Raw genomic sequence first — 27,280 nt, 5'->3', positions numbered from 1 at the left:
TGTGTATTGTACAGTCCCAACTACACCAACCTCTAAGTATTCAGAAAGCAAAAATAAATAAGAATACTAAATTAGCCACAAAGCATTAAAAATTAACATATGATTGAGACTTGTTTTAACTACATTTTTGCATAAGGGACATGTTTCAATGCAGCTAAATGCATAGTTACTATTCTCTTCTGCAGTGTGGGCACTCTGCAGGACCTGAGGCCCAGTTTTTGTGCTCTGTCTGCCCTTTATACTGTACCAAGGACTGCCCAGCATGGATCTCACAGGACATACCTCAGCTATGGGAGCATCAGAACCCACAGTTTACCTGGATACCTTGTCACAAGTCACTGAAACCTCTTGATGATCTCAAAGACTGCAAAGAATTCTGCAAAAGCCACCCCTCACCTCCTCCCCCTTTCCATTCTCCCCAGGATGCCAAAAGACATTTGGCTAATTGTCACTTACAAAAGTGGAAAGGATGTTTGTCTGGGCCACCATCAGAGCTATGTAGAGACACAGGGCAGAAATGAACATGCTTGTGGCACAGATCAGAGGATCAGCTTTGTTGTTTATCTTCCTTAATCGTCTTGCAGCTTCTGCCCCAGCAATAATACCCAAGATTCCTGTCCCAATGGTGATGCCTCCAAATATTAGGCTGGTGACAAAGCAAAGGATTCAGCTGAGCATAGTAAGACTGTACTGTGGAAAAATAAATGGTGTTAGCTTGTACCTGTGGTTTCAGAGAAATTTTAATGGGGAAGTTGAATTTTATTCCACTTGACATAACCCTCCCACTCCTTCTAAATGGATGCAGTCCCAGGCCTCTGCTGAAGCTGTGGCTTTGCAATGGTGGCTGTATCCTGTGGAGAAGATATTTTCCCATTTACAGAGCAGGTGTTATGCACCCAGGCTCAAGGAGGGCTCTGCTCAGTACAATCTGGCTTGGACATGCTGTGATTTACAGGAGACCCAGTCATCGTGGTTACCCTGTGAATCAATCTAGCCAGTCATCCCTGAAACACAGATGGAGTAACCCTGTATCACAATCTGTTGCCTTGGAAGAGATCCTAGCACGTGGAATGATACACATCTAAATTACAGCCCTCTGGTTAGCACAGCTGAGATGAGTCACTCCTCTGACTATGGGAAACACCTACCACTTCCCAGAAGAGTTCAAAGAATATTGAGTAGGTAACCACTGCCAGGTCCACATAGCATTTTCTGAACACAAAGTTTCCAATACCATTCAGCTTTTGTTTCCAATACCATTCAGCACATTCTGCAAATGCAAATGTGTTCTTCAGGAGCCATTAGAAGAACATGTCTGAATAGTTTAGAAGATTCAGCTTCCAAAGGGACTTCCATGTGTGGTTCTGTCTCTGTCCCAGTGAGACTCCCCAATGACAAAGCAAGTCTCTTGCACAAGATCAGTGGCGCTACTGCATCGTAATTCTCTGAAGGCAAGCAGGGACAGGACCAATGTATTCTGAGCACAAGCACTTCTGAATATTTTAGTGTGTTACATGGGAAGTTCTAGACATTTTCCTGAGCTTTTTCTAACTGCAAAGCAAAGTAACCAGCTAGGATATGATGTTCCGTTAAACTACAGCACATCCACTTCTTAATTTCTTCCTGGCTGACTAGGAAGAGCTCAATAATTCCACAAGAAAAAAAAAAGGTATTGCTATGCAAGATAACAAGCTAAGCAAATTTGTACTATCCCTGCAAGTTCTTCAGGATTCTGTCTCTGACTATAGCTTGATAGTGACATTATAGATTGCCACTCGACAGAAAAATCTCAGAGATTTGTTCAAGAGAAGCAAGGTCCTAGGTGACATTAGTTGATTGAAGCATTCATGGAATTGTGTTTAGAATATTCATGTATTGTAAACTGTAGTTGAAATAAACCTGCAGCTGGAATAAAAGAGAACAGCAAAAACTAAATCCAAGCACAGTTCAGTTGACAGGGAGTAGGAAAGTACAGAAGCCTAGTACTGGGGAAAAGCTCCTATGGGATCTTATAGGGTCTGAGAATGCTTGCTTATCTCTCTGATCTGTTCAAAAGTGTTTGCACAAAAACCTGAACAAAAACTTCACACTGCCTATTTATCAACCTTGAAAGGACTGAGACTTAAGTCAGTTGTGGAGCCATTTGAGTCTGTGTTTCCAAGGAATGTAAGTGACACAGTCCTGATCCTTAAACAAAGTCTGAAACTGCTGAACAGCCAGAGAGGAAAACATCTTTGAAGCATCCCTGGACAGGTCTGGTAAAGTGCAGCTCAGTTCTTCCAGCACCATCAGGTCTGACATAGTAGTTTATATTCTGCTTCTTTACATCCCGTTGGAATAACAGTCCAAAAACAGCCTTATGCTACTTCTGGCATGAGCTTATGCCAAGGTTATATTAAAAGCATCCTATGAGAAGCAGTACATGAGGTTAAACTATCAGATGCTCTGTTTTCACTTCCCTGGAGACAATGTCTGCTCTAACAACACTACTGTGGGATAACAATTCAGAAGTGGATTAGAAAACAAACTAGAGGCCAACACCTTCAACTTAACAAAGGAAGCACTTAAACTGCATCTGTGAAGAGATACAGCCAAACATCTTTAACTGTTCAGCTTCCCTCATCTGCCTACCCCAAGCCAGACTGCTGTGTTTCACTCCCTTCCCAGTACTGTTCATTGATAAGTAATGTGCCACTGGTGGCATCCATGGAAGGACAATTCATTTCCCATTGAAGGATTTTGGGATGACTCTTCAATCCATCTGGTTTTGCTACAACTCAGAAATCACTTTTGAGTAGACTCAGTTATTCCATTGCAGAAAAACAGAAAAATCCCATTAGCAGAGGGATTCAAGGTGTGATTACAGCTTTTCCCTTTAATTGTCCTTACCTGGAAAGGCCATGCAATAAGCACTTAGCTCTTGGAAATTCATTACAAAAGCAGAGACTGGAACAAGACTGGGGATACCTCCCAGAGAAAGGGATACTTGCATGGACACCACTGATAGGTCTCCATGTCACTGTTACTGTTATCACTGTTACTGGGGGACACTGTGTAGACTCAAGAGGAACACTGTATAGATGTTTGTTTTCTGGACAACACACTGTGAATAAAAAGTTTTCTTCCTTGGTGGGGAAAAGGGATCTCCAAAAAGGTGTGTTATGACTACTTCAAAGTGTTCTACTAGTGTAAATTCTAATTCTCATACAATATTTTATACTATTTATGAATCTTCATTGGTCTGGACATGCTCTGTAAGCAGAGCTCTGCTGACAGCTATTCACAAGATCTTGGTTTGATGTGATGATATGAGACTACATCAAAATCATCAAGCTTTCCTCAAGCTGGGAGCCACAATGAACTCACCAACATGGTAGGGATTATAAAACCAGAATAAGAAGAAGATAATAGGCAAGTTACTAAAACATAATATTTAAATATACTTAAATGGGTATTTAAGTAGCTTGGAATGCACAGTCATTTGTCAACTAAAAACTCCTTGCTAAAGCTGCTCCTTTTTCCCCTCAAGTGTTGCTATTACTGCTTCTTCCCATTTTACTTACACAGGGTTGGCATCATATTTCCAGTTAACTGAGTGCTTATAAACAAACAAACAAACAAGGGGAGTGTCTCAGATACCTGGAAGCAATTTAACATTCACAGCCCATTGCCTTCACAAGAAGTGCTCAGTCACATCCTCCCTTTGCAAACAAGCTGTGATTGAGCATTGTGCAGTTTCCAGGTGTACTCCCACAGGCACAGCTCACCTGTTAGATGAGTTGCAGGATTCTTGGAGGCATGGTGGGACAATGCCCTGGACAACCTGAGCTCTGTACAGAAACAGTGGCATCCACACGCCCAGGGCTCCAGTGACAAAGGCCATGGCAGTCAGACCCAGCGAGGAACAGACAAAACTACAGCTGAAAGTCAAAAGAAAACAGCTGAGAGATATTAGAAAGAATGGTGTGTGTGGAAAAAGGGAAAACCTACCTGCAACACCCAGGATCTCAAGCAATATCAAAACAATTCATTCAGACATCTTGTAACCAAAACCCACTCCCTTGAATATCTGAACTCTGATCAGGCTTTATTATGAAATTCAACAATAAAGCACTAATTAGAGCAAAGGGTATGACCTACTGATTTAATGTTAAATCCTGGTCTCTTGCAGATTTCATGCCAACTTCTGCCAAAACAATTGCTGTGAATTTTTTGATAGCAGAAGTATAACAATAGCAAGTGAGCAAGAATTGAATGGTTTAGTAGCTAAAGGAAAGGGTTCTATGTGCAAGTCTAAATGCCTCAGGCTTTAAGTTGTTGCTGTAATCAGTATAAATGACAGTAACATCTGGGTCTTCTGAACTGTGAAGTTGCAGTGGCTGAAGTACTCCTTAACTCTACCTGAGTGAGTAAAAATAGACTGAATCTCCACAGCAGTTTCAGACAAAAGCAGAAGCATTTTTGAAAACTGTCCAAACCTTGTCTCCTCCCTGCCCTATTCTAGCAGAAAATTAAGTTTTTGCCAGATTCTAGTTTAGGAGAAAGTCCCCTTTGAGGTCAATAGGGATGCATGAAATGTTAAGACTGCTGCAAATGATCAGGTGACTACCAAACTAGAGGATTTGTTAAGAAATTAACTTAATTCTGCCTTTTCTAAAGATAAAGTGCTCTTGGACTTGATTAAAAGTGGAACCACATAGTTTTTTGGCAGTATATCTTTATGCTTTGGAAATCAATTGCCCAAAGAAAATAAAATGGTAATCAATTGTTAAAAGAAAAGAAAATTAAAATAGTTTTATAACTGGGACATCTCTGCAGGAAAGCAACTTTGCAGATAGTCTAGATGTTGAAATGTCAGAAAGGTTCATTTTTGATTCAGGATTTTTTTTTTTTTTTTTTTAATTCACTTCAGGATGTAGATCTACAAATTGTGATCCTACAAAACTGTACCTGCCGTTCAGGATGTATAGAGGATGCAGATTTAGTGGGCAGTCAGAAACCGCTGGATCGTCTGGAAGAGCACTCCAAAGATAAGCAAGGTCCGAGGCGGGCAGGTTTTTAAAGGAGAAGCGTTGGGCGGGAAGCAGCCTGCGGGCAGCGGCAGCGCGGAGCCGGCTCTGGCGCAGCTGCACAGCGGCACCTGCTGCTCCTGCTGCTCCTGCTGCTCCTGCTGCTCCAGCCCCGCATCTGCCCCGGCACAGCCTCAGCGCCCGGCTGCGGGCTCACAGCAGCGAGCAACCTGCGCCGCGCCCCACCTTAATGTGGTTAAAACAAGATGGCATCTGCCAGCCACAGCGCAGCCCAGCAGCACCCAAATAACACAGAGTGCCTGAGACATGCTATTTCAACCTTCCTCAGGTGCTAAGAATTACAAGTAAATTTACACCAGAAAATGATGCACTTTTACCAATCTAGCTTCTGTAGGGAAGGGAAAATTTAGTAGGAAGTAGAGATTTAGATTTAAATAGAAGAAAACTGCCATCATAATTTCATCTCCCTTCCCCTCCTCAAAATGGGAGGATAGAAGAAGCGAAAAAGGTTTTTTATCTCTTTTGTAGCATACCTGTAAAAAAGTGGAAGAAAGATTTTTACTACTGGTGTTTCCATCCTCTTGTATACAGCATATGGCTCAAAGGAGTGAAGCAGGATTCAATGGTGATTCCTCAATAGAGGGAACCTTTGTAGCTCAAACCACTTACTTTTGGACAAGTGATCCCACATCTTGACACCAAGTAGTGTTGGCAGTTCTGTGCACATCTGGCTTCTCATCTGGCATCCCTCTTCGTATGGTGCCGGAGATGCTCCGTGCTCTGTGTGCTGCTGTCCTTCTCGGGATCCTATGAGGGACCAGCAGAATCAGGAGAAGCAGTGCCAGTCCTCCCATGCAAGGAGTTACCTGCAGACACAAGGTTGGTTAGATCAAAGATCTCCGTTTTCTTCTAGCAAGAACTCCAAAGCAATTCCAATTGCATTAGAACCACTATCAGAAAATTGCAGGTGTGTTCAGAAATAGATGTGTGCTGGTTTAGGTCATATTTGTAAAGAAAAAGAGGGACTTTGGTGACTTTGAAAGAAAGATAATAGATCCTCCCTCCCCATCATACAGATACATGATCACTCCTCCCTCTGATTTTGAAGAATAACATGTGAAGAAAGAAAACTGTACTGTAGTATTCTAGCCACAAATACAACAATCACTGATGAAATCACCAGTGCTACCTGAACAACATCAGTGTTACTCCAGTAAATATTCTGTCCATTCACCTGCATGTGCCAGCTGATTTTGTATACAAGGTATGATAAAGTGCTGATAAAGTGCATCCAAAGCACTGGTTGTCTCAGTGAGAGACATCATGATGACATGACCAGAACAGGTTATTTTCTTGAAACCCTCAAATAACAGTTGTTCCCAACAGCATTCCAGAAAACTGATGCTACCAGTATAATGATCATTTTACCTTCAAATTTTTCTGTTTGAGGAGGTCTTGGTGTAGTAACAACCATTCCAAATGTGCTCTCAGGTAAGAGGAACTTCAGCACCTGCCCTGGCTGCTGTACAATCTCACCTACACCTATCAGAGCTAGGTAGAAATCCTGCAGGAACTAAACATCATGTTCCTGACCTGTCAGGGGGTAGAAAGTCCTCCCACTGCTCACCTTTAACAGTGAACATAAAGAATTCAAACCCCAGTGATGATTTTGCTATTATGGTGAATAGAAGCTAGTGACTCACCCTGAATGCCCAGTGCCAGTCACCTGTGCTTTCTGCCACACCAGCTGCCAGAATATAACCACAGCCACTGTAAACAACAGAAAGGAATCATCAGTAAGCACCAATGAATTTTGGATGGCTGAGATGACATGTCTTGCCAGCTAAGGAGAACACACAGAAGTGTTCTGTCATAGTTTCCCAAAAGGGATAAACAGAAATAACCCTCATGCTCTGTGTCAGTCTGCTTGTCAGCCAGTACTAAAAAGAGTCTAACCTCCTCAGAGATTTGAGATGATGACAGTAATGTCCCAGATCCCCCTTGGAATACATATTCCGTAGAATGACGCTGCAAACCTGGATCAAAGAGCCCATAAAACATTTTATTACCTACTCCCTTCTGCGCTAGCCACAGGAATTATGCCCTGCAGGAATTTCTTTAGTTTTATTCTGCCTTCTGGACCCAGCCTTGGCTGCCTGCTCTGATACAGAGAATGCCTCTAAACCATTTGAAAAGCCCTTTTCTTCAGACACAATGTCAATTTAACTAAAAGAGGACAGGGGAGTACCACTTCTTCCCTGGGAGACATTTAATGGAGGGTTCTTGAAAACTCTGTCAAATAAACAAATACCTAAAAGCATTTGCCTTCCAAAACACAGAAATAAATTACATACTCTCATGCACATATTTCTTTTAGAATTGATTCAATATGTTACTCAAAGCCAGAGTTTCTAGAGTCTAGATTCTCCCTAAAAATGTTAGGGGAAAAATGCAAATTTTTTCAAGGTAAGTAGAGAAATACACCTAATCAGCTCTATTCAAACTTGCTAAGGAAGTGACAAATCCCTTTGCAAGAGCCAATGCAGGAATACATCAAAATAAATCTGATTAGGCTTCAGGCTATATTGAACTGTAGGTGTGGTCAGACAGAATTTCAAAAGGCCACTGCAAGAAAACCAACCTTCCCACTGGAATGAAGATGTAGAAGATAGATAACACTGTGGTCCTTTTTCCTTCCTCAAACAGGTCTGCAATGATGGTAGGTGCTATAGTGGAGTAACTGGCAGAGCCAATGCCAACCAGTCCTCGTGAAAGAACAAATATCCTGTAGTGCTGCAGGGAAAAGACATATTATAGTAAAAAAAGAAAAAAGGTCCATGCAAGAAAGAAAGCTTAAAGAGGGGCATTTTAGTGGATGAAATCTACCAGAGGAAATCAGAATTGAACTGCCTTTTGCCTGTGCCTGTGTTCCCTCCACTCACACCTGCTCCCCTCACATCTCATTGCTCAGCTTTCTCTTTCTGTACAGCAGTGACTTCATACAGTGACACCCAGAGGGAATTTCAGGACAGCATGGATAGAGCACATGTAACCAACAAGCTGCCACACTGTAAAGTCATAAACAACAAACATGCAGGACAAAAATAAAATCCCACCCATCACAACAATAATGTGTGGGCTCTCTATGACCTAGGCTGGACTCCAGCATCCTACAAGGCATTCCTGCATGGAGTCCAGGCTTAAAGGCTTGGAAAATGAGTGGTCACTGATGCTTTTCCAAATGTGATTAGAGAAGGACTCTATCAGGCCCTGCAAGATGTATGCAGGTTATTTTCATAGCACCCTCTAAAAAAGCAACATACCGACTCAGTGATGAAGGAGCTCCCTAAGGTGACACCAGACCAGAAGAAAATCCCAGCTCCAAGGATGATTTTCCTGTTGTAGCGATCTCCAAGGTATCCAAAGATGGGGGCAGCCAGCATGTAACACAAGGTGAAGACTGAAAATCCAACAATGAACAAAGACAATATTCTTTTAATTATTTTTGTCATATGTACTGCTCATCCCTCGGATAAAATAACCAGATAAATTCAGGTAATTTTTAGGGCAGGGGCTAAAGGCAGGCTTGACTTTGTAGGACTAGGAGGGGGATTGATATTATGAAAAAGACAAATGCAGACTCAAAATATCTATAAAACAATAAAATGTATGTGAATTACTCAACTTCTTTGTTTCTTGAGAGACCTTTCATTTTTTGTGATTCACATACTGTGGGATTTTTAAAGGACCCAACTCCAATCTGACTTTCAGTTTTGCATTTGGTCAGCCTGCCCACAAGTGGAAGTGAGCAATACCACACAGAAGGAGGAACTGCAAGAGGTAAATAACTGGACTGTGTTTGAGGAGCAGACCACAGAGGGGCAAGGCAAAGTGAATTATCTGAACTGAGGAGACTTTATTACCTGTTTGCAATAGACCTGTCTCCCCATCACTAAGCCCAAAGTACTTCTGTATATCCAACAGGATCCCTGCAACAGAGGCAGACATTGAATGACAGCAAAGTACCCTGCTCAGTCCTGGTAACTGCCAACTCAACAACAGGGCTTGCAAGGATTGCAGCACATTTAGTTTTTAGTTCAGATGTAAGCCATTACTCTACCACAAGCACAAGACACACAGAACATTAAAAATTCTTATCACTATAGATAAAAGTAATGATCTTTTGCTATAAGGATTTCATTAGAGTCAGTTTACCCACTGTTTCAATCACATCTGTTCTGCTTCTTTTGCACCATTAGTACCTAAGGACAAAAACAGTTTAGAGTTCAAAGTTTAATGGGCACGATGTGGAACAAAAGAGTGGATGTTAAGACTAAAAGACCATTTTCTTCTCCATCCTATGCCAGAGCTGCAGATTTTCTACCTTTCCTGTCTTGTATTTCAAATTTACACTGCTGAAAACCAATTAAAAATAGAAGAAACTGCTTTGAAAAAGCATACCTGTACTCCAATGTTGAAAGATATCAATTAAAAAAGACATTTACTTCTCATGCCCCTTCAGCTTTGTAAAAATAGATGAAGTCATAACATTATTAAGAGGATGAAACCACCACCACTTAAGAGAACAAGTTCTGTGTAATTTCCCTGCTGTGCTCACAGGAGCTCATCTGCAGCAGAAGGCAGTGGGTGCAGTCAGCAAGAGACACGCATTCTCCCACATTGTTTTACATGTTTTGCCATGAACTGCTCCAGCCACTTAAAAGCAGTGTGGGAGCAGCTAATTTAAAGCCAAATCCGTGTTCTCTCACAATCCCCATGGCTGCAGCATCAGTTCACTCACTATTTACTGGTGTGACTTCAAGTCAATGTAGATCAAGGTCCAGCCTAACAGCAGCTCCAGAGGTTTACAGCTGTTTCTCAATGACTCTTGAACATATTTTACATTTAAGTGTTTCCTAATGGTTTCAAAAGTTTAAATAACTGATTTAATTCAAACATTTTGCATCATTAAAACCAGACAATCAATTGTATCCTTCCTTTCTGGCAGCCGGTGACCAATTCACAGAAATACTGCATTAGAGGAATTCAGGTTTGATCTCATTTAGAACCAATCACAGCTGACAAGACTTGAACAGAACCACAACTTCATCTCAAACTAGCATTCACACTGAGCACCATTAAAATGTCATCCCCTCCACATAACTAAAATAACTGACCCTGTCAGCTCCTGTCAAATTACAAAGCATTGATTTGAACAGCTTGGTGAACAGAAGAAAGGGGAAAGGTGTGCATGGTCACTAGTTCCAGCACACTGAAGTCAGCAGACAAGTAAGGGGAAGAGCTTGTTTTCTGTGGCAAACGCTGGCAAAGCCTGAGAGCAAAACTGTCCGGAAACCACAACTTTGTAACCAACCACTGCCAGTTTACTTCTGAGCAGATACTCACACCTCCCCTTCTTCCCTTTCCTGTTAGCTGGTACCTATCAACATGGACACGCACTCGGACAGCCAAAATCAATTGCACTGTTGCAAGAATTCTGCAGTGGCACTGAGTTCTAGCAGGTGAACAGTATATTGCTGTGGTATAAACAGCAGCTTACAGACTCCCCCATGGCCCAGGAGTCATAGAACTAAGTCAAAAGTGGTTTAGTCACATAGTGTAATTAAATGAGATGTTTCAAAGGCCTGGGCACTATCCCCACCTCTGCTCTGGAATTCTTGTCTGCCCTGAAGGTACCTCACTCACAAGAGCATGTTGGGAAAATTTGAAGCTCTTAGCAGGTTAAGGAGCCCCTGAGTAGTTAAAAGCCTGGAATGAGCCAAATGGCTTCTTGATCTTAACCCTCCCAAGGGGATACCCTCCAGCATCCAAGTCCTTTCTTGAAGATATTTTCATCCTCTTCTGTCCCCTGCCCTTCTCCAAGGAAAGTTACTTGAAAACAAAAATGCATACACAATTTTTCACTAACAGCCTTGCAGTGTCATTCAACATGCACTCCCACTTGCTTCCTTCCCTCTTGTGTTGTTAAAAAGTACTCAAAAAACCAGCTCAAACTCTTAAACCCACTACACTCTTAATTTTTAAAGGTACTATCTGAATGTCCTACATTTCTGAATGGTCTAAGTAGCAAAATAATTACTTTCTGCACTGTAACTAGGTATTAATTCCAAATTCAATAACCCATCCTTTGTGCTTTTTTAAGGTTTTAAAACATTTCTGTTTCCCAGGCCACTCAGAAGTAAAATATAGCAAGCTCACAACAAGTTTCCCCTATTTTCTAAATCAGATCCCTGGAAATATGGAAGATGCTTAGGAGTAATACTAAATAGAAGAATTTACAGAGACCACAATTTATATGGGAGGAAAAAAACCCATAGCTTCCCTCCAGTTTACTATAAGCAACTCTTGATTGTCTCCACCTAGGGGAAAAAAATTGTTTAAAATCATATTTTGGAGGAAGGATATTACTTATTAGACAAGAAGTCATAACTTGGGTAGGGGAAGGCTTAAGGAAGTGGGTCTCTATTCTTTATCTACAATCATGTTCCACTCTTCATTGCAGAAATCACACAACTGTCAGCAGCTCACAAGGAAGTTAAGCCTCCCCTAAGCAAACTAACATGGATAACAAAGTCATCACAAAGATGACAGTTTTTGAACTGGTAATAGAGGGAATAGCATCAGTATTCTTCAGATAAAGGAATGCCATATAGAATCTGCTAGATGCAAAGAAGGCCTTGTAAACTGCTGTGTACAGTGAAGAGAAGCTCCTTAGTCAAATCTCTGCAGAATCCAGACACAAAAATGGACCAGTTGCTCTGTATGCTAAAGTCTGTTTATAAGAGACCTAGATTTATAAGTATTTATTTTTATAAGCATTCAACTAAATAGTAATACCTAACAAATCACTTCCAGGTCTTTCCAGATTTATAATTGGAAGTTTCATTACAAGTATGATCAACAGGCTAAAGTAAATAAATGAAGAAAAGAAAAAAGATATGTAGCATAGCCTTACTTTAGAAACATTTGTAGAGTTTAGAAACATTTGTAGAGCTGTTAAGAAGTTTCTTTTTCTTTAGAAGAGGAAAATGGGTTCTCACCTGGCACAATGAACCAATCAATGAAATTTATAAAATTCCCAAAGCACAGCACGGCAACTACCAGGCAATCCCTCTTTGTGGGACTGTTCCTTGACACAGACACTGAAGGACATTGTGTCCCATCTGCTGCAGCAGCTCCATAATCCTGTCCCTCAAGGTGTGGCTGGAGCAGCAAGTCTGTGTCTTGATGTTCTTGCATGTTTCCAGTGCAGACACTCAGCAGGGATGATGAAGCATTTCCTCACACAAAATTGATGTGCTGGGGCTATGAGGAACTTCAATCACTACGGTCATTTCCGGGGCTGAAGCACAGCCACTAAGAACTGAAATGAAATGTTCTTTGTGGTCAGAAGAACTTACAAAGAAAAAAAGCTGCAGTGCTGTGTTTTGCAAAAGTGCTGAAGCCCATGTCCTTGAAGACAAGGAAAAGTAAATGTAAACAAAAGCAAAGTAATCTGTTGTGCACCTAAGAAATAAAACAACTCTGCAGTGATCTCATAGAAACTACAAATGCAAAAATACTTGTTGTCAGTGAGCTGCCAGAGCTAAAACCAGTCTTTCTAGAGAAAAAAGGGAAAGAGAGAAAGAAAGACAGAGAGAGAGAAAGAGAATGAAAGAAAAGAAATAACACTATCAGCCTTTAAAACAGGGCTGTGTCTTCCCCTTCCTTCCCCAAAAAACAGGTCCAAAAGGGGAGGAGGAGAGGGCACAGAAAGGCATTCTTGCTCTTTTGGCACATTTGGACGCCTTTATCAGTCTTCTTTCTTCTGTCTACTCACATTTTTAGAAGTATTCAGTCACATGTCTTTTGAGTGACTTTGTGGATTACCAACTTCAGAAGCTCATTTATTTTTTGCACCCTGTTAAGAAAATTTAAAGTGAAAATTACCAGCAAATTTCAAGAGTTTAAGAGTGAGGCAGCTAATTTGAATAAGGACTGCTTATGGTTTATGACTCATGCCTGAAGACACAGATCTGTGGTTGGGCATTTTTTAAGAACTGGGTATTTCACACTTTAGACTAACTAAAAAACAAAATAGCACCTACCATTCTCGGCCCTTTTGCAAAATGCTGACTCCTTTGCTTCCACGTGCTCAACACGAGTATTTAATTCTATCTTCTTTTTCTTCTATCTCCCTTTTTCTCTGCTATAGACCACAGAATGTTCTCTGAGCAACAGCATTTTATCTGTACTATCCTAATGCTAACTAAACCAACGAAGTCAAGAGTTCCTTGGAAGCTCTTGGAAGCAATAAATAACCAACACAATTCTGTAGGAATTAAGAGTTTTATCTCCAAGCTCCGCCGTGAACAAAGGGAAATCAGAAGCACCTATTTCCACTACACGACATTATTTGCATCGCCAGTTTGCACGAGTGGGATCGGGCGGTGGCAGCGCCGCGGTGCTGCCGCTGGGTGGCGCCGCCGCCCCGCCCGCTCCCATCGCGGCTCCGAGCTCCGGATCATTGCCCGGGCTCCGGATCATTGCCCGGGCTCCGGATCATTGCCCGGGCTCCGGATCATTGCCCGGGCTCCGGATCCCCGCCCGAGTTCCGGATCCCTGCCCGAGCTCCGGATCCCCGCCCGGGCTCCGGATCCCCGCCCGAGCTCCGGATCATTGCCCGGGCTCCGGATCATTGCCCGGGCTCCGGATCCCCGCCCGAGCTCCGGATCATTGCCCGGGCTCCGGATCATTGCCCGGGCTCCGGATCCCCGCCCGAGCTCCGGATCCCCGCCCGAGCTCCGGATCCCCGCCCGGGCTCCGGATCCCCGCCCGAACTCCGGATCCCCGCCCGAGCTCCGGATCCTTTCCCGAGCTCCGGATCATTGCCCGGGCTCCGGATCCCCGCCCGAGCTCCGGATCATTGCCCGAGCTCCGGATCATTGCCCGAGCCCCGGATCCCCGCTCGAGCTCCGGATCCCCGCCCGGGCTCCGGATCATTGCCCGGGCTCCGGATCATTGCCCGGGCTCCGGATCCCCGCCCGAGCTCCGGATCCATGTCCGAGCTCCGGATCCCCGCCCGAGCTCCGGATCCCCGCCCGGGCTCCGGATCATTGCCCGAGCTCCGGATCATTGCCCGGGCTCCGGATCCATGCCCGAGCTCCGGATCCCCGCCCGAGCTCCGGATCCCCGCCCGAGCTCCGGATCCATGCCCGAGCTCCGGATCCATGTCCGAGCTCCGGATCCATGTCCGAGCTCCGGATCCCCGCCCGAGCTCCGGATCCCCGCCCGGGCTCCGGATCATTGCCCGGGCTCCGGATCCATGCCCGAGCTCCGGATCCATGTCCGAGCTCCGGATCCCCGCCCGGGCTCCGGATCATTGCCCGAGCTCCGGATCATTGCCCGGGCTCCGGATCCCCGCCCGAGCTCCGGATCCCCGCCCGAGCTCCGGATCCTTGCCCGGGAAGATTTTCTGTGCCTGATGCCCAGGCACAGCTCAGACCTTGTAAGGAAGGCCTCACGGGGCAGCTCGTTGGGGTTTAACTCTCACTTTGGATAGTGTGAATGTCTCTTGATCCAAGCATCTTCGGACTATCCTATATTGCTCTCAACTGACATTTACTGCTGGACCTCTTGTTTTGAAATGGCCCAAAGTAGGTCTCTAACTATATCTGCTATGACAAGAACACATTCTGCTTTTATAGAGCAGAATTTCCAAATTCTAATTTTCCAAAGACAAAGTCAGATTAAACAAAATGATCCTCACAAACACAAAACCACTAGTTTTAAACACTTCCCCTGATTTCCTTTTTGCCCTTTCTTAAAGTTTCCAGATAATACTTCTTGCTTTTTGTTGCTGTACTACCTGGCCACTGGTGCCATCACCTCTGCCTTCACATCCCCCTTCTCCTTTATCTCCATGTCACAAGCCACGTCCTTCCACCCACTCTGGGTTTCAGTGCTGGTACAAATCTGCAGTGGTTTTTAAAAGGGCCCCTGTGACTTTGCCTTCCTCTGTCAGCTCCTATAGCCATCATTCCCTGATAGCCACCCTGCCTGAACATGCTTGTCCTGTTCTCCACTACAATTTTCATGTTTGTCCAGACCACACTGCACCTAAAACTTCTACCAAAAGCTTGTGACAATCCACTTTTGCATTGTGGGTATATAGAATGCCACTATATAATACAAGTCAACTTCTGTTAGGCAAGATCACAGCTCACTTCTTTATAGCCAATTAATTTTTTTCCTTATTTGTTCTGCCAGTCAGGCAGTCCCTTTCTTGGAACAAAGTGTAGTGTTTGCCTCCACAGCTTACCCTGTCGGTGCCAGGTGCCCATGCAATATAAAAAGCAGCTTTTTATCCCTGTCATACTCCTTCAGAAGCTCTGTTCTCTTGGTGGTTCATTTGAGCACGAGATCTCATAGCTGTGCCATGCAGTTAAACCCTCTCATGAGAGCAGCAAGTTAGAACCTCTTTATTCTCATGGTTGGCACTAGTCCAGGCACAGAGCAGCATATTTCCTTACACCATTTGGAATCTGGCTGTGGTACTGAAAGTTGTTTTCATGGCTGAACCTGACAGAGGCAACTGAGACCTCCCAGATGAACAGAGATGTTTGGTGATAGTTAAACTGGTTGGCTGATCCTCAGCAAATGTGCCATGTCTGAATCCCAACAGGACTGCTTACACACAACTGATGGGAGAGCTACTGGCTTTCCCGGAAAGGATTTCCAAGTATTTACTACAAAATGCCTTTGAATGTATTTATTTATCCAAATAACCTCTCATGGTGGATGCTACCACATCTGTGAACAGCTCTGGAAGTTTGCCAGAGCTTTCCCAGAAAGCTACATCAGAAGGGGCATTAATAGTGAACTAAGATGTCAGAAAGATATAAATTCAAAATATTTTGTTATCCTGATTAACTCCAAACTATTTCCATACATGTAAAAAAAAAGAAGCTTATTAAGCCACTAAACAGTAAACAGCAACAAAATCTGGTAAAAACTACATATGAAAATCATATTCTTTGTTTACTAGATCAAACAGTACTAATTTTAGGAAGAAAGAAATGAGCTACTATCTCTCTCATGCACTACTAGACAGAGAACATAAAGTAACCAAAAGAAAATACATACTTGTGTGTATTTCAAAGTATATATTTAATTGCTGCAATATAGTTGCATACCAACCAACAAGCATGTATTTAATGCAGATCATATAAGACTGGTCTGCATTTTGAGGTGTATTTTAGGCCTGTTGTGATGGAAGCAAATTCATAAATCATGAGATTCTTCAAATAGTTGACACTGGATTGGTGCAAAACTTAATAATTTCATTGTCTGACAAGAACAAAAATGAAATTTAACATCATTCTGGTAGACAGTTCAATAAATGCATGTCCAGACCCACCTGAAATATTCCACTCCAAGGAGATTCAAAGACAATTGTAGTGACTGCAAAAGAGCTGCAGAGTGACATTCAGGTCATTCAGGTAAGAGGCTGAGGGAGTTCAAGGTTTGTCACTCTTGTACCAAGGCTACACAATAGCTCACTTTGGTTTTGAACCCAGCCTGCAGTGTTAAATATAAAGACCGACTTGGACTGAGACAGGAGCACCTGGGTTGCACATCTGGAGGGGCAGCAGCCAAGTTTAAACCAAGTGACCAGCCTGACAGGAGGGCAGGCAACTCAAGAAATATCACCATGTCTAAAAGTAGCATAATTTTCAGTTATAGATTTATTACAGAATGAACACTTGATCCTGTTCTCCTAGAAGTCTATGTTACAAAACTCCAGAGATGACTCATCTACTAACGTGTATATTTTTCTTGCCTTTCAGCCCTCCAGACTGATGCACATTTGCCAAGCTGTTATTGCCTTGGAATACACAGCTGAGAGGGAGGGAGCCCAAGCACTCTCCTTCAGAGGGAAGTTTGAGAAATTCTGCACCTGCACTTTGTTGAATCTGCTCTATCTCTGGGTGGTGCTTGCAGCTACATTAGCCATGTTTAACACTCAGGTAGCAACTGTTGGAGATATTTAGTATTTTAGCATGAAATTTAGTACCTGAACAATCAAAACTAAATTGCCAACAGTTTTTCTTCACCTTTACAGGCAGAACTACATGTGTGAGCCATTATTTCATCTGAGTCTCTGTCCTTGGAACAGAGAATAAATCTTGTGGAACAAACGTGCAACAACAGCCTCAACCATTCAGACCACCAATCTTTATAGTAGTCCACTACTACCAAAAACTTTAAAAAAAAAAAACAGCTGGACCATCTGATCCACTATATACTTAATTGGAAACTATCTGCTAGGAAGATTCTCATTCTGTGAGTTTCAATAAATGCTACATTTTTAGTCACCACATCCTTTTTACCTCCTCACCCTGAGTTTCCATCTAAAATGCTTTCTTTCTTGTTGCCTGAGTAATAGCACAAAACCCAGAGTAGCTTCAATGGAACATATTCTAGCCTTGTTAAAGCAGCAAATAAAATTTACACACACTAAAGAATAAAACCTCCTATTTCATTATCACTGATAAATAAGCTTTATATAACTTCTGACTTCCTGGAATGCAGATCATGCTTTTGGTTGGGTAGGGAAGCTATTTCAGACTCTTCTCCTTCATCTTTTAAATTAGGAAACAAACTGCAGCTTTACAAAAGAAATTTCTTGGGATGCTTACCTAGATAACTTATCTCACAGGTGACATTCTCCTTGGTTGTATCCATATAATCCTGTCCCAAAAGGTACAGCAGAAGAAGTTACAGTTCCAGCACATAATCACAGAGCAGCAAAAGATGAATATACAATTTTATTACAGCTTCCTTCTTCTTCTCTGGGAAAACAAAAAGAAAAGCAAAAACCTCCTTTGCAAATGAGAACATTTTGCATTAACATCAGACAAAAGAAAAAGCTGCACATGGCTGGAACAGAGCTGCCTCTTCTAGCTGAGACTTAGTCAAGCACAGAGTAGCTCAAGGAGGTCAAGGGAAGTGAGGAATTATAGTAACTGTACACCAAAGATACTATTTCACCAACCAGTTTATCTGCTTTGGCCTTTACCATTTCTTTAGCTCAAGCTTATCTTTATTGGTGTAGCTGATAAGTGAATTTCTTGCATTTTGGGATTGTGGATGCTTCTGACACAATTATAGCAGGAAAGGGTTGTGACATGTGCTCGGATTCTGGAAGAAAACTGTGGAATTAAATGTCTATTTAACCTATGTTTTGACCTTTCTACCACAGTGAAACATTAATCCCCAGAAGAACCATTAGTTGACCACTGTGATACACAAGAGTCTTCTTCATTAAGACAACAGCAAAGCAGGTAAGTGCCATTTATTATGAGAAATGACAAATGGACAAGCATTGACAGAACAAAAATGGAGGCCCTTTCCCTAAGAGGCCTCTCTCTCTCAGCCTCACTACCTCCAGACTGAAAGGGAAGAACTGTAGTGGACACAACACTATCATCACTATGGGGAATGTTAAGGTCAGGGTTAACTAAAATTTTGAATAAACATTGATTTAAAATAAAAATAATCTAGTCAAGTATTGAGAATGTCTTTATTTCACAGAAATAAATCCTACACAAAGAGATTTACTGTCACTCTCAGTGCTTTCAGTAAGGCAAAGTGAGGCTGGATTTACCCTTTTGGGAAAGGCAGGTTTGTGAATTCACTATAGCCATGCCTAACTGATAGCACTGGGAAACAAATTCTGCCAGCAACAAAGGAAAAGCTTGGTCATTTTTAAGCACTAATCCCAGGATGCTGATTTTAATTACATTTATTATGCAAATATTTGGAAGTTCCTAAAGTTATAATTCAATTTAGATAGGGAATTGGGATTAAAACATATCTATAGTATCACTGATTGGTACCACCTTAGGCAGAGGGCAGCTCCCAGTCCAACAACAAGAGAACAAATGGAGAAAGTGGCCAGAGCCACTCTTTTCCTGGGCATCTTCTGTTTAATTTTAATCCACTTGAGATAAAAAAGTCTGTAAAAATCTTTACCAGTCAAACACCTACTTTTAGTGAAGCAAAGTGTTTTTAAAAAATCCATGAACATGAAGCAAAAAAGGTGAAGTGTGGGAAGGATTGTCTATCAGTTATATTGGTAACCTGACAAGAACTCTTTGCTCTGCTACTAATTCCTTTGCTAAAGCAAAGGGACCTCAAGCCTGCAGTCCTACAGCAAATGCTACCACAAATAATTTAAAGGGAGAGAGAAAAAAATAAACATTAAAACTTTGAAACACTTGCACAGCTCTACTCAACATCTGATTCTTGTTAACTAATGTACAAGATGTTTTCAGGCTTCAGCACTTGGTTTTTAAAGCTCTGGTTTGCATACAATGTTCTTCACACAATATAAAACCACAGTAATAAAATTAATATATGAATCATTTATTAATTACTTAGCAATATTAAAGTAAAAAGCTAGAAATTAAATATCTTTCTATTAATTTCATCCACAATCTTCTTCCACTTACTCTTTATACCAGAAATTTTACCTGTTCTGAAGATGGTCCCAGGATGTCTCACATATAAAATGATAAGGTATATGAATAAAATCTGGCCTTTCTTTCTTTCCTGGAGTCATGCTGGCATTTGCACACTTTACACACTTTTAATAAAGTATAAGAACACAGAATCACAGGTTTCTAATAAAAGAATTTTATTCTCATTATTTTAGAAGCTACTTTTCATTAAGACAAGTTCAGCACCAGTGGAAGAACTATTATCTCTTTATCCCTATGAGCCAGCAAGCAGCAGAGTCTCTTTTCCATACTTCAAAGTACCTTTTTGGATACTGGTCATAATAGAGCATTTGTATCAACTTCAGCTGGTATTTTTGCTTGCAAAAAAGTGTTATGACATTTATTATTGTAAATCCAGAAGTTAAATGAAGCTGAGAAGGGGCTTTGTTTCAAAGTCCAGAATGGTTGCAGGAGTTTAACTGGCAGTCATGGAAGAACTGCAACCACTCAATTTTTCAAAGTATCAAAAAAAAAAAAAAAAAAAAAAAAAAAAAAAAAAAAATGTCAATAGAATAACTTCTGACAGTTCATTAAAATTCTTCCTTAAGAAATGACTTAAAAGTACAGAATAAGGACAGTGTAAATCCACCAAGTGATTAATCTGTTCAAAAAGCCAAATATAACTGAAGCCACCTGTGTTTTCACTGCCTCCATTCCCCTCCCCCTTTTCTCCTCCTCCAACAAGTTCTTAGTCCTGACAGAAAACCAAAGCAGTCCTACACATCCACATGCTGAAATCACCAGACTCCCCAAGTCTGAGCTGTTCATCCCTTTTTTCACCCCCCTGTTTCCACACAGACCTGCTTGGTGCTCCAAAGCCCAGCTTTGCCTTTGGCCTTCAGGTGAAATGAAATTCAGCTCCAGAGTTCCTGTGTATAATATAACAATTGTGCTTGTATAATGTTCCAGCAGAGGCAAATATTGTATTATATGATAACACTACAGCACACTGATGGCTGGACTTACACTCTCTTAACCTATTTTTCTTTCTGGAGGGGACTAATCCTCACATAACATCTCTAAGTGCATCCACATTAAGGGATTTGGCACTTGAGCTGTGCAGTGCAGGTCGTGCTGCTTGTGCTCTCACAGAGCCCTTGTGCAGGTGACATTGGTATTCACTGCTCCTTTCATCTCTGGGAAATTTCTATCCAATCCCTCCCTGGCTGCAAACAGATTTCCTTCCCTTTTGTGCACTGCACTGATTTTGTACTTGCAAAGGCACCAGAATGTGTCAGGTACAAATATCAGCATATCTTAAAGAACTGCAAGTTTGCTGTTCCAAGAAAAAGTAACTTTCTTTCCAAGCCTTTTATATATCTCATAATCTGCAATTTCCAGCCACAATTTGAGGTAAGAGTCATCAACTGGGACACATTTTGCAAAATTAATTTTTGGGATATATGTTATAAAATGTAAGCAAAAGTAAAGAATTTATCAGTTAAAAGGAAAAACAACTTTTAAAGCATAATTCTTTATTTTAAACCAAGAATGTCTGTTCTTTTAAAAACAGCCCTATCTAAAATAAAATGTGAAATAAGGGCAGCCCACACACCATGAAATCCAGCATCACAAAGTACAGAATATACCAGTAGTTCAGGCTTGCTGCAGAAATTTCAGAGAAAGTCAAAACACCAAAGTGGTGGGTGTTACTGAGTAAGTGGCTGGAAATAGCATGTGGAGTGCTGAACCAGCTCCTTACAGCAGAGCTTCATCTGCAGGTGCAGAAAGAAATTTCTTCATCTGAGTTTATTCAACAAGTTCATTTTGATGCCTGGTTCATTAAAAGATGGGAAGCAAACAAGGATTTGGAGAAGGAAGCCAGTTTGATTTTTCCTTTTGACTTTTCCTTCTTGCAAAATGAGGGTGTGGGATGCTTAGCTCTAACCTGTGGGAGGATGAGATCTGGTTCTATGAATATCTTGGTAGCAGGGGGAGCTAAAACCAAATTTTCATTTCTCATTTGCAATTATTCTTTTGTGCATTTTAACCAAATCCCAGAAAATGTAACTTAACAGAAAGAATCAGTTAAAAGCTCACAGCATCTAATAAAAAAAATAGTACTTCATGGATTACAGAACAAAATCAGAAGTTTGAAAAATGTATGTTCACGTATCTGAAATCAATGACTCCAGTTCTACTGACTGTCAAAAAGTAGCATCATGCCAAGCACATGGAATCTGTTTAAGAATGTAATTAAAAATTATAAATATAAAATAAATTATGTAAATTAGTATTTCCAGCTTGCCATTTTAAATCGTGAATCAAGTATTTAACTCTCTTGTTTAAGCCAACAATAGTAAAAGAAAGTAGTGAAAACAGTATTTTAACTCCTGGCATCAAATTTATATACAAATAACCATTCTCAAATATATGTCCTTGTTTCAAGAAAGAATTCTGATGTTTATTTTCTTCCAGTAACATGCCAGCATTTCAGAAAAGGCAAATCAATTATGACCTGCCTCATATTTCACATCCTTGTGTTTGTTCCAAGGACTGAACACTGACACAGCAGTGGATCTCATGACTGCTTTCCATCAGGTATATTAAACTGATTGTCAATTAGGTCAGGCCTTCAGGTTACAGAGCAAAGATTTCTTCCACTCAATTCTTTAGAAATATGAGTTAGAAAATTGCAACTTTCATTTTAGTTTAACCCTCCCCATAATTATGTTGGATATAAGACAGTCTTTCATCATTAATTTATGCTGCTTTTGCTTGCAGATTTATTTTGATGTTGTTTTTTACTACTAATAAGGAAAGAAATCTAATTCTGAAGAAATTATGCCCGTGTTGTGTAAAGTGAGCACCTCTCAGGGGTCATTTTACCCTCTCCTACCACTAATGACTAGGCATGTCTCTGTTTCCCAGCTGAGAATGCTATCAGACTAAGTAATAGTTTAAGCTTATACAAATAAAGTTTGGAACAAGGTCATTCTGGTTTACCCAGGTCTTAAACAGCACCTTTCTGCCAAAAGCCTGAATCAACACCACCATAAGAATCCATAAGGATTTCCTCCAATTCCAGAGACTGTTTTACCACAAGTCTGTGTTCCAGGTCAGTTTTTCCAGGCATCAGTTCCTGTGAAGCCTGATTCATACCAGAAATCTTACCCAAAAGTGAGGTCAAAACACTTGTTTAGGTGTCACCCTTCAGTGAAGAACTTAGTCTACATCTACATCTGCTCTTCTTGGCTCAAGCAATCATTGTCCATGCTTCATGCCACAACTAAAGCCTTTATCAATGGTCAGTGAGGAATACTGCTGGGTTTATTATGGAATGACAGCCAGACACATGGTGAGGTTTGAACATTAGGGTCATCATGGTTTCATTTATTAGAGAATATAAGTCAGGACTAGCTCCTATTTCTGGCTCCAGGACTTGCTCTGGTATCTTGGGCAAGAAAATTTAGCACCATGGACTGATGTCCATCCAGACTATTTAGACTGGTAGGGAAGAATGGAGATTCTTACCTCTACAGGAGACCATCAACCCAGCAGGACCCTGATCTGAGCTGGAGAAGCTGAACTCTGCTACAACAAATGTAAATATTTTCATCATGCCCTGCATTGGAGGCAAGTTCAGAAGAGATGCATTAGAGCAGCTGCAGCAATTCCTGTAGCAGGCTTCTCTCTGTTTGCCATGCTACTGAGTCACTGGTCCATATTTTTCCAGGAAATCACACTTCTTCACACACACACCCACTTCCAGTGAAACGTGAGCCCAACAACATTTGAGTAACAGTTAAACTTTTGAACCTGCTCTGTAGGAGTAGCCTTGAACTCAGCACAAATACCTGAGGCCAGACTGATGTGTTCAGCCCAAGTTCAGTCCCAACTTTATTTATAGGTCACACCAGATTGGGAACAAAACAGTGTTTAGTCCTTGTTATGCTCTTATTCAAACCAGCAAGGAGCTATGAATCAAACAAAAAATACAATGAATTGCTATCTCCTTTTCCCCAATTTCTCTCTTCACAAGGAGTTTTCAGAGCATTTTTCTTTATGATGCATATCCATGGTAATGGCCAACTGCTACCTCTACATGCAATATATGAAGAAATAACTTAGATTTTACTACTCACAAGTAAACTCAGTCAAGGCTTATTCAAAAAAGAGATTCCTTAGAGCAAACTACTTATGTATCAATAAAAGCCCAGCAAAACCAAATGCTAGGGGGTAGACAGGAACACAGAATTGCTCAGCAAACTGATATTTCCTGGTGACAACTTGGATCTGGAACATAAGCTTTTAAACACTTAGCCTTTACTGTTTGCTAGATAAAAACTGCAAGAAACCCAAGCCTGCAAATGTTATAAAGGACATATAAAAGGTCCCTTTTTCTCTAAACAGGAACTGTTTTTAAGCCTAAAAACTGATACTTCACAATGCTACCATTTAAAATGTCTGTTCACTGACTCTAGCTTGTAAAATTAGAGGAGCCTTGTAGAACATGTTACAGGGAGATGTGTCTATCTTACCATCAGTTTTCTGAGTTTGCCAAGAAGCTGAAGTAGGGGAGCAGAAAATGTTAACAGTGTGAATCCAACTGGAAGACTCTATGTGTAATCTGTGATTTGTGTTGGGAAGGAGGAACTGGGGAGAAAGTCAAACAAAACACATCATATTCAAGAAAAGTAAGATGCTGAATGTGAAGCTTTGATCCTTTTTAAGGTGACAGAAAAAGTGCCAGGATTTCCTATTCTAATAATGAGATGAATTATTATGATAATATACCCTTGCCAAGGGAAAGATTAATGCAGTAAGGGCCACAGCAAATGGCTGTCAGAGCTGAACAGTCATTATACCAGAAATGGTCTCAGAAAAGAGAAAGTAATCTAAATTCTCATTGCCCTTCCACTCAATGCAGAGATGGGAAAGATGGCTGCAGAGAGGCTGCATGCCAGGGTCAGTAAAACAAATTAAAAAACCAATCTCACCTATTTTGAGATCTTTTCCTCAAATTGGTGCATGTTGCCTCAACAAACAGTAGGACAAGGTGTTTGTGCATAGGCAGTACAGCAAGTAGATATTAACAGAATAAAAGATCAGCTCATCTAGCAGGGAAAGGCTTCTCCCTCTTTTCAGGCAGCTTGGTGTGTTTAAGGACAGGCAACATGAGATGCAAGCCAACAGAGTTCCCCTCTGCTGTGGCATGGCAGCTCCATTTTCATGATGGGATTCCACAGTCTTTACTGCTGCAAGGAAACACTAAACTGGTTTATGCCTGGGTCCCACACCTGCCCTCACCACCGTGGCCATGTTGGACATTCTGCAGCTGCACACAAGCTGATTCCACAGAGCAGCATTAGAGCACTTCAAACTGCCAATGTTTCCCATAATGAAACACACTACTTTTATAAACTAGGGTTGAATTTGTTGCCAGAATAAAGGAATCTAGATTATTTGTGCCAGCATAAACCAAATCCTTTCTTTTCCAACCTACAGTCTCCTATGTTCCTTACAAGGAAAATCTTACACAGAGTATTGGAGAGCACAGAAAACTTCCTTTCTTAAGCCAGGTAATTGCCACCAAATGACCTAATGCTGAACAATACAGAATGATTTTGATGAACAGAATGTAATAGAAATAGAGTTGCTTCATATACCCTTTCAGTCTTCAGTGCTGTAGTTAGGTCCTCTATTAATAGAACTGTCAGAAAGTGTACTCATGCCTGAACTGACATCAGGTACAGAAAGTTGAGCAAGTGAATTTAGTGCTGGCTTAACTGACATTGTGAACAAAGCTCACTTTTTATTCCTGAAAGAGAAATACTATCCACAATAGTGTCACTTCTCATCAACATGCCTGAATTCCAATCTGGGTAACTGTCTCTTAACATAATAAGTTTACAAAATGTACTTGCACATGATAGCCTTCTATGGATAGACTGTTTTTTAAGATTGAATGAACCTGACTGAAGCAATACAAAATACAAATACAAAATACATTTAAGAATTAGAGTCAACCTACTAAGGAGAAAGGCTTTCACAAAGATTTTCTTTTTGGCTAAGGACACCCTTATGAGATGAATTTCAGTAATGGCATCATACACTATGGGATATTTTCTGTCATCCCAGTTAAATCATTGAAAAGGACACAGATTTAATCAGAACTGCAAGAATGTCTGGGAATAGTATTCTGATTAATTGTACCAGCACAGTAATGAAACTCTCAGACTATACTGGGCCTTCCAAATTGGAGCACAGGAAATGACGTTACCATTGCTCATTCTCTTTCCTTTTGTTGCAAACCAGTTTTGGTGTTCACAATATAATGCCTTTGTAGTAGAAAAAAAAATTAAAATTCCTTTTTATAAAGGATTTGAACATTTTGGCAAACTTATACAGGATAAATCTCTTTGTAGTAATTTCCTTCTGCAATAGAGCAGGGAATTTCCTGCTTTTTGTCACTGGTAATAGTGCTTCATCCAATTAGTCAAAACTGCATATACTTGAGAACTGAAATGTAAAATTAGGGAATCTAATGAAATATTTAAATCTAGAGGAGCAGAGCAGCCCATATGTTTTATTTTAGAATTCCACACACCTATTTCTCACACTGTATTTTTTCACAGTCAACATGTGAATCCACAGACAATTTGTACTTTTGTCAGGCTTCTCCTGGCGATATACCTAGTTCCTTGGGGTTAACTATCTTAATTTTTAGCTCTTTCCCTCTGCATTGCCTGTCCTCAGACTTGTAGTCATCCTTCAAAAGGCCTTTTTCCTGAAGGTTTTTGCTGGAGATCCAAACCTGAGCCAACGTTGCCCTTCAGGGATACACACTGATGCAGGAAAACCCCTTCACCTCATAAGCTTAAGGGCTGATTTAGGCCTTTTACCTCATTTTTCTTCCCTGGGCACATCCTCAGTGCATAGCACAGTGCTCCAAAGCATCCCCATCACACACACAGACAAAAAAGTACATTTTGTAGCAATCCTGTGGGAGCAACTTTTACCTGGCAGCTGGTAACTCTTTTAACCTCTTCTGTTTAGCTGCTCTTTCTAGCTGCTCCTGTGCTTAGTGGGTTGGAAGGTGGCAGCAGCCTGAGGGCCAGCAGGGCTCTGAGCACAGACTGTTGTTATATCTGACAGTCCTGTGCAGCTGAGGGCACCTGTGCCTCAGGGGCTGCTGAACCTCACAGAGCCTCCTCTGTGCCAGTCTGCTCCAAACTCCTCTTCTAGGCCTTGGACACTGCAGGGATCCAGGGCAGCCACAGCTTCTCCGGGCATCACCACTCTCAACAGGAAACATTCATTGCTAATAGTGTTCCTCATGAGGGCCTTTGCAGATCCCAGAATTGTGAGGGTTGGAAGGGCTCTCTGGAGATCACCCAGTCTAACCCCTTGCCAAGGCAGGGGCACCTGGAGCAGGTGGCTCAGGGAGGTCTAGGTGAGTTTGGCATTTCTCCAGAGAGGGAGACTCCCATGCCCGCCCTAGAAAAGTCTGTCCCAATGCTCAACCACATTCACATAAATATGTTTTTTCTCAAGTTGAGGTGGAACTTGCTGTGCTTTATGTCCCTAAATGCCCTTCGTGAGGAGATTCCCCTCACGAAGCACTCTCCTTTCCTCCTCGCTAACTCAGGCTTGACTCGGGAAGGGGAGGCAGGGACCTTCCCAACATGGCGGCCGAGCACGACTCCCCGCCCTCAGCCGCTCTCAAGATGGCGGCGCGGAAGG

General features: G+C 41.5%; 1 protein-coding gene across 4 annotated transcripts in view; it reads right to left on the bottom strand.

Annotated features, from left to right (window-relative positions):
• The window catches only part of LOC306811450 (protein spinster homolog 3-like), a 41,231-nt gene extending 13,989 nt beyond the window's left edge, over positions 1 to 27,242 (bottom strand). The window contains exons 1-11 of one of the 4 annotated variants that reach the window (XM_079325158.1): positions 27,071 to 27,242; positions 18,935 to 19,035; positions 17,732 to 17,884; positions 12,092 to 12,414; positions 8,954 to 9,019; positions 8,354 to 8,490; positions 7,672 to 7,823; positions 6,734 to 6,800; positions 5,700 to 5,896; positions 3,768 to 3,920; positions 457 to 646 (exon numbers count right to left, since the gene is read on the bottom strand). In XM_079325158.1, coding sequence (XP_079181284.1) covers positions 457 to 646; positions 3,768 to 3,920; positions 5,700 to 5,896; positions 6,734 to 6,800; positions 7,672 to 7,823; positions 8,354 to 8,490; positions 8,954 to 9,019; positions 12,092 to 12,290 — 1,161 coding nt within the window. In that variant the 5' untranslated portion in view covers positions 12,291 to 12,414; positions 17,732 to 17,884; positions 18,935 to 19,035; positions 27,071 to 27,242. Of the gene's footprint in view, positions 1 to 456; positions 647 to 3,767; positions 3,921 to 5,699; positions 5,897 to 6,733; positions 6,801 to 7,671; positions 7,824 to 8,353; positions 8,491 to 8,953; positions 9,020 to 12,091; positions 12,846 to 13,138; positions 13,438 to 17,731; positions 17,885 to 18,934; positions 19,036 to 27,070 lie in introns of those variants that run through there. The other 3 variants (XM_079325157.1, XM_079325160.1, XM_079325159.1) reach the window with 3 other exon arrangements.
• Positions 27,243 to 27,280: the final 38 nt, after the last annotated feature.

The sequence above is a fragment of the Erithacus rubecula genome (genome assembly GCF_903797595.1).
Source record: "Erithacus rubecula genome assembly, chromosome: 22".
Lineage (NCBI taxonomy): Eukaryota > Metazoa > Chordata > Aves > Passeriformes > Muscicapidae > Erithacus > Erithacus rubecula.
Note: the sequence above shows the minus strand (reverse complement) of the source record. Positions and strands in the feature narration are given on the sequence as shown.